The sequence below is a fragment of the Lathyrus oleraceus genome, chromosome 2, assembly GCF_024323335.1.
Source record: "Lathyrus oleraceus cultivar Zhongwan6 chromosome 2, CAAS_Psat_ZW6_1.0, whole genome shotgun sequence".
NCBI classification, from domain to species: domain Eukaryota; kingdom Viridiplantae; phylum Streptophyta; class Magnoliopsida; order Fabales; family Fabaceae; genus Lathyrus; species Lathyrus oleraceus.
Window position 1 is genome coordinate 190,734,263 of NC_066580.1, and position 14,579 is coordinate 190,748,841.

At 31.8% G+C, this 14,579-nt stretch overlaps 2 protein-coding genes across 3 annotated transcripts; one reads left to right on the forward strand and one right to left on the reverse strand.

Moving 5' to 3' along the window:
• Nucleotides 1–166: 166 nt before the first annotated feature.
• Nucleotides 167–4,397, reverse strand: LOC127118816 (aspartic proteinase-like protein 1). 2 transcript variants are annotated; one of them, XM_051049068.1, is made up of 10 exons: nt 3,840–4,397; nt 3,135–3,273; nt 2,632–2,870; nt 2,266–2,496; nt 2,014–2,152; nt 1,457–1,527; nt 1,280–1,373; nt 1,135–1,198; nt 863–934; nt 167–532 (listed from the first exon to the last, which is right to left on the reverse strand). In XM_051049068.1, exons 1-10 carry the CDS (start codon nt 4,142–4,144, stop codon nt 294–296), a joined length of 1,593 nt encoding a protein of 530 aa, XP_050905025.1. In that variant the 5' UTR covers nt 4,145–4,397; the 3' UTR covers nt 167–293. The 2 variants fall into 2 exon arrangements, 1 of the variants encoding a protein (XP_050905025.1); XR_007802364.1 differs by having other exon boundaries at nt 510–532; nt 1,135–1,206.
• Nucleotides 4,398–12,860: 8,463 nt separating this feature from the next.
• On the forward strand, nt 12,861–14,379 carry LOC127118818 ((+)-neomenthol dehydrogenase). The gene is made up of 4 exons (XM_051049071.1): nt 12,861–12,880; nt 12,978–13,290; nt 13,743–13,922; nt 14,002–14,379. Exons 1-4 carry the CDS (start codon nt 12,861–12,863, stop codon nt 14,377–14,379), a joined length of 891 nt encoding a protein of 296 aa, XP_050905028.1.
• The last annotated feature ends 200 nt before the right edge of the window (nt 14,380–14,579 follow it).

Consider the following 14,579-nt stretch of genomic DNA (forward strand, 5'->3'; position numbering starts at 1 on the left):
ATCACCATTTGGACAACTTGTGACCAGGAATAGTTTACGGTTGCACACTACCATGGCCACTTGTACTAATGGAACCGATTTGGCAATGGGTTTATTTGACTAATACTTAGCCCCTTCTTGTAAGTTTAATCAAAAAGATTAATCTAACAGAATAACATACAGAACATTGAAAATAAAAAGTAATTAACCAACACCAATACATACAACAGAGACTACAAAACTGAACCAAAAAAACCCATAAAATCTAGTCTGTATAGAAGAAAAATTTACAAGTAGATTAAAATTTAGTAGAATTAACCAGATAATAACCAGAACAAAAGAAATATCAATGATGATGAATTTAACAAATGCCAAGAGTTAAATCCGGGTGTGGCTGCAGAGGGTTTGGAGGGTGTCTTTTCAGCAACGGCAGGTGGTACAGCACGAGCATTATTGGGGACATGCTGCTGCTGATTGGCTGGTATAGATGCTGGTGATCCACCGCTGGATGGTGATGTAAAATTTGTCGTGTCTCTCATGCTGCTATCTTGACCTGCATTTTAACAATTAGCATCAAGCAGAAATTACCATGAAAAACACGATCACAACACAGGACAGGAAATTATAGAACTATGCCGATACTACTATTTCAGTGTCCTAGTTTGCTTGAAACAGAAACAAATGAATAATCTATAGAGGACATTTAACGTATAAGGTAATACCATAATACTAAATAAATATTAAAAGAAAAAAACTAACATGAAAGGCTATAATTTTCCCTTTGGCAAAAGGCACGACAAATTAATAATTCAATAAGAATTCATACTAAATAAGCAGGGAAAATGTTCACCAATGAATTTTTTAAAGCGAGAGAAATACTCACAATCGGATCTAGACCAGCCAAAGCTTAGATTCTCCCTATCAAAGACCATATGATAGCCCATTAAGAAGTTTTCTGAAACAAAAAAAAATGTCAATTAAAGACAATCATTGTCAGCAAACATGCATGTGCTCTCAGACTTGTTTCTTGGGCAGAATAATAGAGAAGAAATATAAATCATTAAAAGAATATGAAAAGGGAAAAGAATTAGGAAACTGAGTGGAGGGAGGAAATGAGATTGTGTTTGATGTACGGTATGCAGTGGGTATACTCACGTCCAATGGTAATGTAGTCATCAACATCAGATTGTAATACAGCCAAACAAAAGGTACTAGGACCCTGCACAACTAGTTTGTATATAATCAAAATTAAAAAATATATATATAAAAGGACATGAGAGTAAGTTGGGAGTTAGATTACCTGACCGATAGAAACTATTGGGTTTTGAATTATAAAAGATTGATTCTTAGAGAAAGTGAGCTTCATCGGTGGAATGTTAATCAACTTGTGTGAACTGTTGTCATGTGAAAAACAGCTGAGTTATAATGAAATGTAAGAATCCTGTAAGGCTAAATGCCAAATCATTCCGTATCTAACCTAGCATTATAGCAGTAATCTGATTGGAATTGTGGAGCGATTACCCGGGTTGCATGTACTTGTTTATCAAACTGTACTAAACACAAATTATTATTAGCCATGTTTATGCATGATGAAAAACCACTACACTGCAATGAGAAGAAGGCCTAATTACACTATTGGTCCATGTAGTTTGAGCTATGCGTGGTTCTGATTCTTCTATTTTTTTTCAAGCAAATTTAGTCCTGCTATTTTAAAAATTAAGAAATCCTTATAAATTTCCTTTTTATTAAAATATTTAGGAATCCATGATGGATTTGGAATATTAAATAAAGTTTGAAGTTTAATACCTTGATAGAATTTGAGATTGGGGTTTCTAAGTTTATGTGAAATTCAAATTGTGAATTTAATTGATAGATTATGAGAATGTGAGGGTTTTAAACAAATGAAAAAGGAATGAAGGGACTTAATTGAAATAATTAAAACTCGAGGGAGCTTGAAAATAACTAGAGGGGCCAAAATTACACATAGCACATGCTAGATGGACTAAAATTGTAATTCAGCCTTAAAAGAATTACCTCTGCCGCAACTTTTTCAAAAACACCCTTAGGAAGATAAGTGAAAGATGTCCCAGTGTCAATAAGTGCTTCAAATCCAGTTTCTTTGAGACAAAAACTCGCAACACAGAAACTCTCTACCCCAACAACATAGGCAATACTGCAGCAACTCAACCAATTAACATACGAGACAAATCAAGAAGGCTAGGAACATGTTTAGATGTGACTATAAACATAAGGCAACAGAAAAAGGATTATAAAAACATAACATACAATTTCCCGTATACAGGCAAGAAAGGAGTAGATCGTTGTTGGGTGACATCTCCTTGATCACCAAAGAGAATTCTCCCCGAACCATTTTCATTTAAACAAAGTGAGAAAGAATTCTGAATAAGTCCTGCCTTTGCCAGCAAACTTGGGACTGAAATGCTTCCAGGTCCTAGCCCCAACAAACCATTAGGAGCAGCTCCTGCTAAAAAGTCTCCACCTTGTTTCCTACCACAACTGCACTCATAAAAACTAATTATCTTCACCACTGGAACTGAGGCAAATCAAACTCATGGCTTGTAATATTTCTCAACATATGAGAACTCTGAATGAACAAAATAATATGATAACATTAGACAATACTAGACATACCCAAAAATGATAGAGGCTTGAACAGAATTCTTTGTTGCATTATCGGATACCAAATGTAGTTTGTCTTCAATAAGAAATCCAGAACTTGATGTATTATCATCTAAGGGGTAATCAGCAAAATAAGGACAAGGATCCTTAGAATGTTTGCAACTGGAATTTGGACTACACAACTGATGACTGCAAGGTAGATGTCTGCTGGTGCTTGACAATGATGGACTATACTGATTGAAATCCCTATCCTGCATCAGAGATGTTCCCATATACGAGGGAGCATCTGTCAATCAATCATTGAAAACTGCTAAATCTACTACCATTCTTATTAAAGAAGTTCAAACAAGAAAAACTATAGTATATTCTTTGTCCCTAAATATAAGGGGCCTTTGATTAAAGGAATGCTTGAACTGAATGGAGTATCATGAAGCTCTTCATAATAACATAATGACATAGAGAAATGGAAAATGTTTGAGAGATAAAGGCAAATGAAGTTTGTGGCATCCACATACCAACACATTGTAATTATCAGCCGACAAAGGAGCACATTCTATGCAATCACAAGGAACCCAAAGCTGATCACTACCGGTGTCTAATGCAACAAGAAATGAAACATTTGGAGTCCCTATATCAATCCATGTGTAATGCAACCTGAAATTCCATACAGAATTAGGCCAAACACCTCATTTACAACCTTCTTCAGCATCAACTTTATGCATATTTCTAGTCATTTGATCAAATAAATATTAGTTATTCTGATCTTGTACAAAAAAAGAAACCTTCATATGACTTCAATCCATGCATTTCCAAAATGACCCCTAAGGTATGAATGGATTTGGACATTATAGGATATTATTAGAATGTAACATAATTCATCTCTACAAAATCAACTTATAAGCACATGTTTAGATCATCATACAATGTTCGATGTATGACTCTTGACCCACTCCCTCCATGCAAATAAATGGTGGGTGGCTCGTTTGCGGAAAAGTGATAGCATGTAGTCCAAGAAATCTAAAACTAGGCTATGATACTTTAGAATGTGTGGGTTGACTGTAACTCATTTCTACAAAAAAACAGACTACTAGGGTGACGATTATCTCACTTTTTTTGAACCTAGTGTATATATAAATAATAATAATGGAAAAGAAAAAACTCAAACTTTATATTCCTAAGCATTTTGTGAGGAACCTAAACATGCACAAACATATACTCACCGAGCAAAGTCATCGCCAAAGAAGAAAGTTTGTCTTCCCTCAGAAGGGTAAAGTGATTCATACTGCGATCCAAGTTTCATCCTTTGACGAGTAATGTCGCTGTTCAGAAGCAGCCTAAAATACTCAGAGCTGTTCCTTTTAGGCCATGATTGAAGCTTTGCATCACCATTGTTCCTAGAAGCCAGATGAAATTTTGCTTCATCAGAAAACCTGTGAATGATCCTTGATGAAAATGTGGTAGCAATTGCAGTTTCCAAGACAAGACCTTTGGCTAGTAATAGCCAAAGAAGCACACAAACCGCCATGCGCAAAAGAACACAGAAGAGGAAAAGAAAAACTCAGCTTGAGTTTCTAACTAATGAGTTAGCATACACGAATTAAAACTCAAATGGGTTTCCTAAAAAGGAGTTAATTTTGAGTAAAATGGACTCTAATCTTCAACTTTTTTGGTGGGGTGGTAGAAAGTTTGGAGCTTTTTCTCTTTTAGAGTGTGTGTGTATAGGACTAGGAGTAGATACTAGAAGAAAATATGGAAAAGAGGGAGGGATGGTGGGGTGCACACCGCGCATCTTTGTACTTTACAATTATGTTTTTATGCGAAAACGTGGCGAAGGGTTAGAGGGGAAAAGACATACTCGTAGTACTACTATGTTTTAAAAAGTAAAATAAAATTCTGAAATAAATTTTTTATCCAAACAATTTATTTTTTAAAAAATAACTTTTTTTATCTAAATAATCCAGTTTTTCAAAATAATTCATATTTTAGATTAATTTTCAAACAATGCAGTTCTCAATTGGATTGACACCCGTGTGTATGGTGTAATTTTTGGTATAAAAAGAGGATATGGACATTCATTTTTCCACATCTCTTTCTCATTATCTTGTAATATTGCAAACATGATTCGTCTTCGTCGCTGCCAAGGGAAAGTGATTCATTCGAGAGAAGCCTCTGATGGAGATGCTCTTCTAGAACATCGGTAGCACTGCGTGGATCAATGCTAGTAAAAAATGGAAGCACCAAATTGACCATGTCTTAACTGAGGCTATGATGTCAACCGAAGAATAATCAACTCGTAATTATATGACTTGGTACAGATCGGTTGGATTTGAGTTTCTCCATGAGGATATGAACCTGTACGACCCCACGCCAAGTCATTTACACCCCAGAAGCTTCAACATCTAACCCCCACAAAATTACCAGACTAGTTACTCACAACCCATACTCAATAAGATTACCCACCCACAAACAGACATATATATGACTTTAACATGTGAAACACACAACCACAATACCAAGAGCATACCCTCGTACCACCGCCAACAAGAAGATCATTATCAAGACACCCAACATCGATATGCCCTCAAGACATCACCCTACCATAGTTGTCATAGCCAAAAGACTCAGTAATCATTTAACACCAAACGTCCCTCATACTATAGCCAAGAAGCCCAACCATCACAAAACCAAAACATGCAACAACCAGATGCCTACTAAACACCACTACCCCACATTTCAACATTTCTCCAACGAATCATTCACACTAATGTCACCCTTCAATTGGCCCCGCCGCACCCCAATTTCTCAAACACACCCCAACTACTCTAGCATGGGTCACGAACTCAGTTATGGATGTAACCATTCATTGCATACATAAGACTACGTGGAATTGTCTGAACTTCTTAGGAAATCTGTTGTTGATGGTGGTGGTGTTCCTGGGTCCTCAAATCCTCAAACACCTGTGGGAATCAACAACGTGGGTTAGGGTCACACGTTAGGGTAGCTAGGGGATGTGGAACCGAAGGTCGATTCGGTCATCCAGGTTAACGAGTAGTATTTTTGGTTTTCGCATGTAAATGCAACCTAATATTAATATTACTATTTTCGATTTCAACTTTTATATAACATGTCAATTATTAACCAAAAAAAAATTACACAATACACATTAGAGTCAATCCAATTAACGGTTGCGTTTAAAAATAACACATAGGCGTCAATTGGATTGGAAGCATTAGGTGCAGAAGTCAATCCAATTGACGCCACCTCTTTATGTTAGAGAGCAGATGTCAATTCATGAGTTATTTTGGATTTTTTTTTGAAAATTTGGGTTATTTTGATAAAAAAATTCTAAAAACATGGTCTAAGAGAGTAGAAATTGTTTAAATTTTAGAGTAATAAGAATATTTTAATTCACTTAATTAAAATATTTGAATTTAAAAATGTATAATCAAATTATTAATTTAAATATATTATAATTTTTCTCGTATATAAAAAATGTGAACACTCCGGTATACTTGAATTTAATTGGGTGGTATTCAGGGACGGAGTTAGAAAAATTGATGGGTAGGGGCATATTCACATATAAATTTATTGATTATTTTGAGTTTTCTTATTTTTAAATGAGATTAATTACTATACACTGTCAGTGTAAAAAGTTTTACACCGTCGGTTCGTCACCATCACCCGTTTGTATTACTTTATAGATTTTTAAAATGAAAGTCAAACTTCTTTTAATATCCAACGTCTATAATTAACTGATGGTGTAAAATCCTTTTACACTGACAGTGTATTTCAATTAATCTCTTTTTAAATTAAGAAAATAAAATAAATATTTGAAATAATTTATTAATTAGAATATTATATTTTATATTTAAAAGTAGTAAATAAAAATATATAAAATTTAGGTGCAAAATTAGGTAAAAGAAAAACAAAATAAAAACATATATTTATGTTATTAATGATATATTTTTTCTAAAGAAATTTAAATAAATAAAAATAGCAAAAGAGAGTGGAGATATATGTGACTTCAATGATTGTATATTGTATTATTAATATTCATATGTATTAACATTACAAACACAAGATATTAAGTAGAAGATAAAATGAAATGGGAGCATATGCCTACATTATGGGACGGAGTCAAAATATAAAAATTAACAAACTTAATTAATTGGTACGTTTTCTCTTTAGATATTTATTATATAGTGTATATATAGGGTATTCTTTTTACTTGAAAACCAAATAGAGGCCGGAGTCTACACATCCCTTAGTGTAGCTTCGTCCCTGCCTACATTGTAACCAATGTGGCTCTGTCCCTCGATTGATATTATTATCACATTCAAATCATATCATTTTTTATATATATTTTATTTAAAAATAAATTATTATTTTAAATCAATTAAGATACTCGTACCCAACTACTTATCATGGATGCCTAAGAATTTACCAACAAAACATGTCGATTATAAAAATATTTGAATCCACGGTAGACTTTTAAAAAAAAAATAGGTTAACAATTACTTTGAACACTTACTTTTAAATTACTATAAAACAATTTTTCAATTTCTAAATTATAAAGTTAACTTGAAAAGATAAAACAGCATTAATATTTAAAATGATAAAAACAAATTATTTTAAGTGTTTCTTCACATTTTAAAAAATAATAAATTATAATTGAGTATAATTTTAATATTTAAAATAAATTCATAAAAAATTATTTGATAAATAATTTATTATTATAGCAATTTTAAAGCATTTAAATCAATATTATCTCGATTATTTTAAAATACTTTGATTTAAAAATTAATTAAACATTAATTGTCATTTTTTTGGATAATTTAAATTTAAAATATCTCAATTATTTTAAGATAATTTGGATTAAAAACTAAATAAATATTTTTTTTAGTTATTAGATTTTAAATAAAAATTTAGTAATATTAAATTTTTAGTGGAAGAAGATAAGTATTTTCTTTTTTCGTTTATCATGTCACAATATCATTTGTGATTTTTCCATCAAATTTATGATACTTTTAAATAAATTTATAAAATATCTTATTTAACTGATTGAATCAATTTTTATAAGACAACACAATATTGACAGAAGATTTGATGTGTTAAGTAATTACAGTTTGACACCATCATTTTGAACATTAACTCAAATTCTTATGGTGAGTATCAGATTAAAAAGAAATATGATAAATTTGGTTTTTTTTCATAAAATAAATTGTGTATTAATGAATAACAAATATTTTAGATTTTCTTTAAAATAAAGGCTAACATTTAATCATAAAAAAATACAAACCTTTTTGAAAATTAATATTTTAATATCATTTGTTATACTTTAATGATATTTGTAATTATAGTTATTATATTACATATATTTTTTAAAACAATATCATAAATAAATAGTTTATAGATATAAATTGTTATATCTTATTTTCTACATTAAATAAATAAACTTTATATATACTATATTATTTCCTTACATGTAATATTTTGATATTTTATATATACTTTATTATATAAAATATCAAATTAACTCATAAAGAATAATTGAAAAGAAAAGAAACCGAATTCAATAGATCAACCTTTAGTTTTACATGGAACTCGTAGCCGTCTATTTTAATTTTGTGATTTAGAACTGTTAAGTCATATCTAAAGCTTGGTTTTTTCATGATTTTTTTTATAGTCTAGGTAGTTTATTATTAAAAAATAACTAAATTTTAGGTATAATGCTACTTTATATAACATGTAAAGTATATAAGTTAATTCTTAATTCTTTTATATCGTTTATTTATGTTTTATCAAGTTATTTTATATGAATGTGAAATTTATATTTTAATTTATGATTTAGTTTATAATTTTAATTAAGGATGTAATTTAATATTTATAAAACTATATTTATTGAAATTTGAAGTAGATTAATATTTTTAAAAATAGTTTCAAACTTTGTGGTGGTTTCAAACAGTGGTAATCTTGAATTTTTAAGTTATTTAAGATTTATTTTTACAGCATTTCAGAATCGTCGCAGTTTTTCTATAGAGGTGGTAAGATAACCGTAGTTATGTATTACAACAGTTGGAGCAATGGTTATTATAATCGTCGCACATATAGGTTGCAACACAAACTTTTACAATAGTTGAGAAACTATCGTAATCCATATTTTGCGACAGTCAAAACCACCGCAATACCCAAAAATAATCGCCACAAACCCTAATTTTTTTCTAGCAATTGGTGATATAATAACCGATGATAAGTCTGTAGTTATTGAACCAGCATATTAATCCGTTGACCATAACTGTAATCATTTTCTTTATTTTCAATTGTCCGAAAATCTAAAACCCCCTTTTTTTTGTTTCTTTCCTTTGGTTAAATTAACTTAAACTCCATGCAATACAAACCGAGTGTTGCTTTCTTATACTACACTTTATTTATTCATTTTTTGACCTGCGTATGACAGCGAATCAAAAACAAAGTTGTTTGAGGACAAGCAATGGTTCAAGTGTCGGGGAGTTCGATAACAAACGTTTTTACTGTGTTAATTAGCTCGATTTTAGTATTTACAGTTTCATTTTAAATTCCTTTAGTTGTAATAAGTTGGCATTTTACTTTGAATTGTAGGCACTAAACGATCGGTATTGATTTCAGAGAGAAATGATGAAAAAATCAATATAAAGAAGGAATCAATTTGCATGACGGGTGGGCATGACACCCGCCATGACCCAAGCAGGAAGACTGTCATGGCTCAACATGGAAAAAAAAGAAAAAAAAGTTGAAGAACCCATGATGCATGGGCCGTCAGCCACGGTGACATCGGTCATGGATCCAAAGTTCAAAATCTAAAATCACACGTCATGGCAGGCAGACCTTCATGCACCATGACACCCGTCACGATGTCCAATCCTAGAATTTTCTGCGTTTTCAGTTGCCATTCAACATACTTCTCCATGTTTCACCCACGATTTTACACGATTCATGGAGCATTTGGAGTGCAAAATTCACTATAAATAGGCATTAACTCATTGCAAAGGCATCCAAGCACATTTTCACTAAATTTACCTTAAAAATTTTGTTTTAATTTTATGCAAGTGTCAAGTTTCATGGTTAGTTTCCTCTTGTTATTTCAATTCTCCCCTGCTGTATGTTTGGATCAAAGTCTCCATTCATAGAAAACTTAATTTCAAGAGAAATATTTATTGCTTTCAAGTCAATTCTTTACTTATTTTTATCATGAATTCATTATATGCAGGCTTTATTTCCATATTTACCGTGTGTGAGTAATCTATTTTAGAGTCTGAAACATGAAGATTATTTCATCGATAAAATCTACGTGAATCTCTTAGTTATTTAATTGTAACGAGTATTAAAATGATCTTTTGTAATCTCCATTTTGAAAAGAAAAGTCTTGCGATGAAAGTGGAAGCGTCGAGATACCATTAATGCGTCGAAAGGGCGGAAACAATATCCAACCTTGAAATTCAAACTTTTAACTCAGACGTTGTGAAATCATCTCTAAATTAATCGAGAAATTATTTTTTCAGTTTGTAAAATAATTTTAGACTTAAAATTTATCTTACGAAAGTCGGTATTTTGCGGATTTAAGGTCTGGTGACGCGCCAACGTAAGTGGGTGTTACCACTAGTTTAGTATTTTTTTATATAAAACATAATTCTTGTTATGATTAGGTGATGCAATTTGTATCAGTAAAATTGGTAAATAAGAATCATTTTTTCGGTCTATTATTTAATATTGAATTAAAATTGTTATTTTCTCTTTTTTGCACAAAATCTAGTTTTCTTGTAGCCTTAGATACACATAAAAGCAATAGATAACGGTACTTGTTATTTGGGATCTATGGATACAGTGATTTTTTATACTATATTGATATAGTCGTATACTTGTGGTCTATCATTAATCGATTAGGAACCTCAAATAATCTATTATTGATGTCTAAAATGGAAGGTTTAGATATAGAGTCGTTACCAATCATTAAAAGACTGTCTCAATCGATTGTAGACTCAATTAAGCATCATCTAGTCAATTAGGCCAAAGATCTAACCAATTAGACCGTGATAAAAAGTTGCATAATCAATTGAACGCTTCTTAATCAAACTGGTAGGCCTCAAAAACAAATTTTGGTGATTTAATTTAAAAAATGAGAGGCTTCTCTAGGGTTTTTAGTATGTGCGCGCGTGTGTGTGTGTGTGTGCGCGCTTGTCTGTGTGTCTGTGTGTGTATGTTTGTGTGTTTCTGTGTGTGTAATTTATCCATAATGTTTCCAAAAATACTCATGTGTCTTTACAATACATTTATCACTCATAAGGACACAGTCGAACGAGTTTTCACACTTCCTCTCTTTCACACTCTAAAGCTTCAAGTCTTGGCATCATTACCTTTTACTTTAGCATCACAAAGAGTCTTGAATCTTTTTGATGAGGCTTGAGATATCTCCATGTTGATTTCCATCATTTGAGAGTTTAAAAGCTTAAACCATCGATGCTTCTTGAAACCTTAATCTTCACTTTAAATTCGTTGGACTATAATGTTGACTTTAAACAAATGTCTTGCTTTATTCGGGAGGATAACTTGACTAAACCATCTTCTATATATTTGGTCGCTTAAGATATCTTCACCAGTTGCTTGACTTCAAGTGTTTTCATCATCAAAACTAAGTAGTTACTAATTGACTTTCATCCTTTCTATCCATAATCTTTATCATCTTGGATCACTTATTGACTATACACATACGCACATACACCACTTATTTGATGATTTCCAAACCAGGATCACGTTAGTGAGTCCGGGCAGGTACTTAACCTCAGTTATAAAGTCGATGCTTCTCAGTTTCTGAACCTCTTCATAAATGGTCACCCTCTTTCCCTCGCCCACATTATGCTTTCTCTGAGATATTGAATTTACTAGGGAATCGAATGTGAGGCGATGGGAAACCGCCTTGGTATCTGTCCCTAGCATGTCGGAGGGCGCCAATAAGTTCATGTTCCTTCTTACTAGAGCAACCAACTCCTCCTCCTTAGAATCAGATAAGGATGTGCCTAGTTTGGTGACTTGATAGTCTGAAGATCAAATTTTGACCTACTTGAGGTCCTCTATGGGAGTTAGCCTAGACCTAAAAAATTATCAAACAACTTTGTACTAACTAAAAGTGTATGAGTGACAACCTTTAATGGTTTAGGGTTATCCGAGGGTTTTAGGGTTGTTAATGTTAGAGCAAGCTCACGCAAGGATGGTGAGAAACTTTATATCTATGTGATTTATGAGTCAGTTGAATCTTCTATTCAACCTCGTAATTTAGGTATTTATATAGGGTTATTGGGTCAGGAACCCTATGATCTATGAAGTCTTTACTTTCCCCCTCTTAAGAGCGTGAAATTGCCAATATCCTTATTTTTTGGGTAACATGGCTATTTCTTTTTTACTAAACTCATATGTCGTTAATACCTCAAAGACACGTTTAATCCCATGTTATTCTCATGGAAGATGGGTGGTTTGACCAAAACCCAACATAGGGCGAGTGTTGTGGCCAAAGGGTAATGTTACGACCAATAGACGCACATTGTGATAAGAGGTGGTTTCACCCTCAACTTTGGGTGGCGAAAGGGGTTAACTATGTACTCGCCTCGAACTACCTTGCCTTACCTTTATTTTTCTTCTCTTGGACAAACTGGAATTCTTCCGATACAAGTTTAAATTTTAATTTTGAATTTCTTTTTTGTTATAAATTAGTTTTTACACTTAAAAAAGTTAGACCAAACAGACACACAATAGTGTTATTTCTATTTTAAATCATAAGTTATTTTGTAAAAAAATTATAAATCAATTAAATAAATAGACATTTACTAACCTATTATTCATAACATTTTTTATATTACTTTTTGTTTTTTTTAAATAAGGGTTTTCAATTCATTTAGTATTATTCTTTATTTATATAAAAATGTAACCACCATTATTTATTCTATGTAACACCATTGATTGTTTAAAAACATTATACCTTTATTAACCATTTTTGACAGTTCAACATTAAAAAATTATCTTATTGGCTTATCTTAAAGCCATACCTGAAAGTTAATTATTATGTGTAAACTATGTTACTTTTTCTTATAGTGTGCATAATCATATTTAAGTTGTTTTAGAGTATTCCAATAATCTCTGAAAACATAATACTTAATACTATTATGTAAAATTTATTTATAAGTTTAAAGATAAATTTCAATATTCAGAGACTAATGGAAGAAGCAACAAAAAGGTAGTGCTAATTTTCTTTGCTTCAATTTCTTCAACAAAAAGGTACCACAAGTTTTAACATTCAATTTTTTAACATAATTTGTTTGTCTGGTTTGTAGGCTTGCAGTTGTAACGGGAGGTAATAGAGGAATTGGATTTTCAATATGCAAACAATTGGCTTCTAATGGCATCAAAGTTGTGTTGGCAGCAAGAGATGAGAAAAAGGGTCTTGAAGCTGTTGAGAAATTGAAAGAGCTTTCACTTTCTGGTGAAGTGGTATTTCATCAACTTGATGTTACAGATTCTGCAAGCATTGGATCATTTATAGAATTCATTACAAACCAGTTTGGTAAGCTGGATATCTTGGTAAACAATGCTGCAATTGTAGGAGCACATATAGATGGAAAGGCTTTGGCTTCCTTAGGTGTTGTGGTACGGTTCCTCTAGGACTTATATAAAAATCGTAAAACCGAACCAAATTCTCGAATCGAAACAAACACTAGTTAAAATCACCAAAATGATATATTTGGTTAGTGAACCGAATCTATGATGTACAAAATGTTCAAGAATTGAAACAGATGACAATTAAATTGAATCGAAACTGAAACCAAACCGAAACTAAAAATGAAAAATTCTAAAAAATGGTTTTGTTTGAAAAAAAAACTTTGAATGATTTTGTATTGCTTGAAATTTCGATCCGGTATACCAAATCAATAATTTTAGTTCATTTCTGGATAAGCAAAAATAGTTCAGTTCGATTCAGATGATTTTTTTACTATGATTTGGTTTGTTTTATGACTGAATTGTACCATGAATATCCCTAATTCCCTCCAGCCCTTGTGCATTGATATAAGTGAAATAACTATCAATAATGGATTGTGCAGGTAGATCCTAGCCAAGTTGATTGGACAAAAATATTTTCTGAAAACTCTGTATTAGCTGAGAAAAGCCTTAGAACAAACTATTATGGAACCAAAGAATTTACCAAAGCTCTTATTCCCCTTCTTCAATGTTCCACCTCCCCAAACATTGTTAATGTTTCTTCATCTATGGGAAGGTTGGAGGTATGTATGGTATACTAAACAGGAAACTCTTTTTTATATGAAGATTTATTTATTTTCATTTTACTTTTCTTTTTTACAGATTATGTCGAATGGACGGCCGAAAGAAGTACTAAGTGATTTCCAAAATTTAACCGAAGAAAAAATAGATGAAACTTTGAATGGATTTCTTAAGGATTATAAGGAGGGTTCACTAGAAAGTGAAGGTTGGCCTTTGGCAAATTCTGCATATATTGTTTCAAAAGTTGGTCTTAATGCCTACACGAGAATTATGGCGAATAAGTATCCTTGTTTCTGCATAAATGCTATTTGTCCTGGTTATGTGAAAACAGATATGAATCATGGTAATGGTGTTCTAACTTCTGATGAAGGTGGTGAACCTATTGTGAGATTGGCATTATTACAAGATGGTGCTCCTTCTGGTCTCTTTTTTTCTCGTAGCGAAGAGACATCATTTTGATTTAGGTTTAGATTTTTCTATGTAATAAATACGTGTAAGAATTATATTTAAGATAATAAGATTAAACACGCTTGATAGTTATTTTTATATGTTTGGTCAATAGCATTCCTCCATAATATTTGTTTGTTACATATAACAAAATGATATCTAAACAGAAGCAAGAGAGAGAAACAAAATGATATCTAAATTTGAGGCATGAC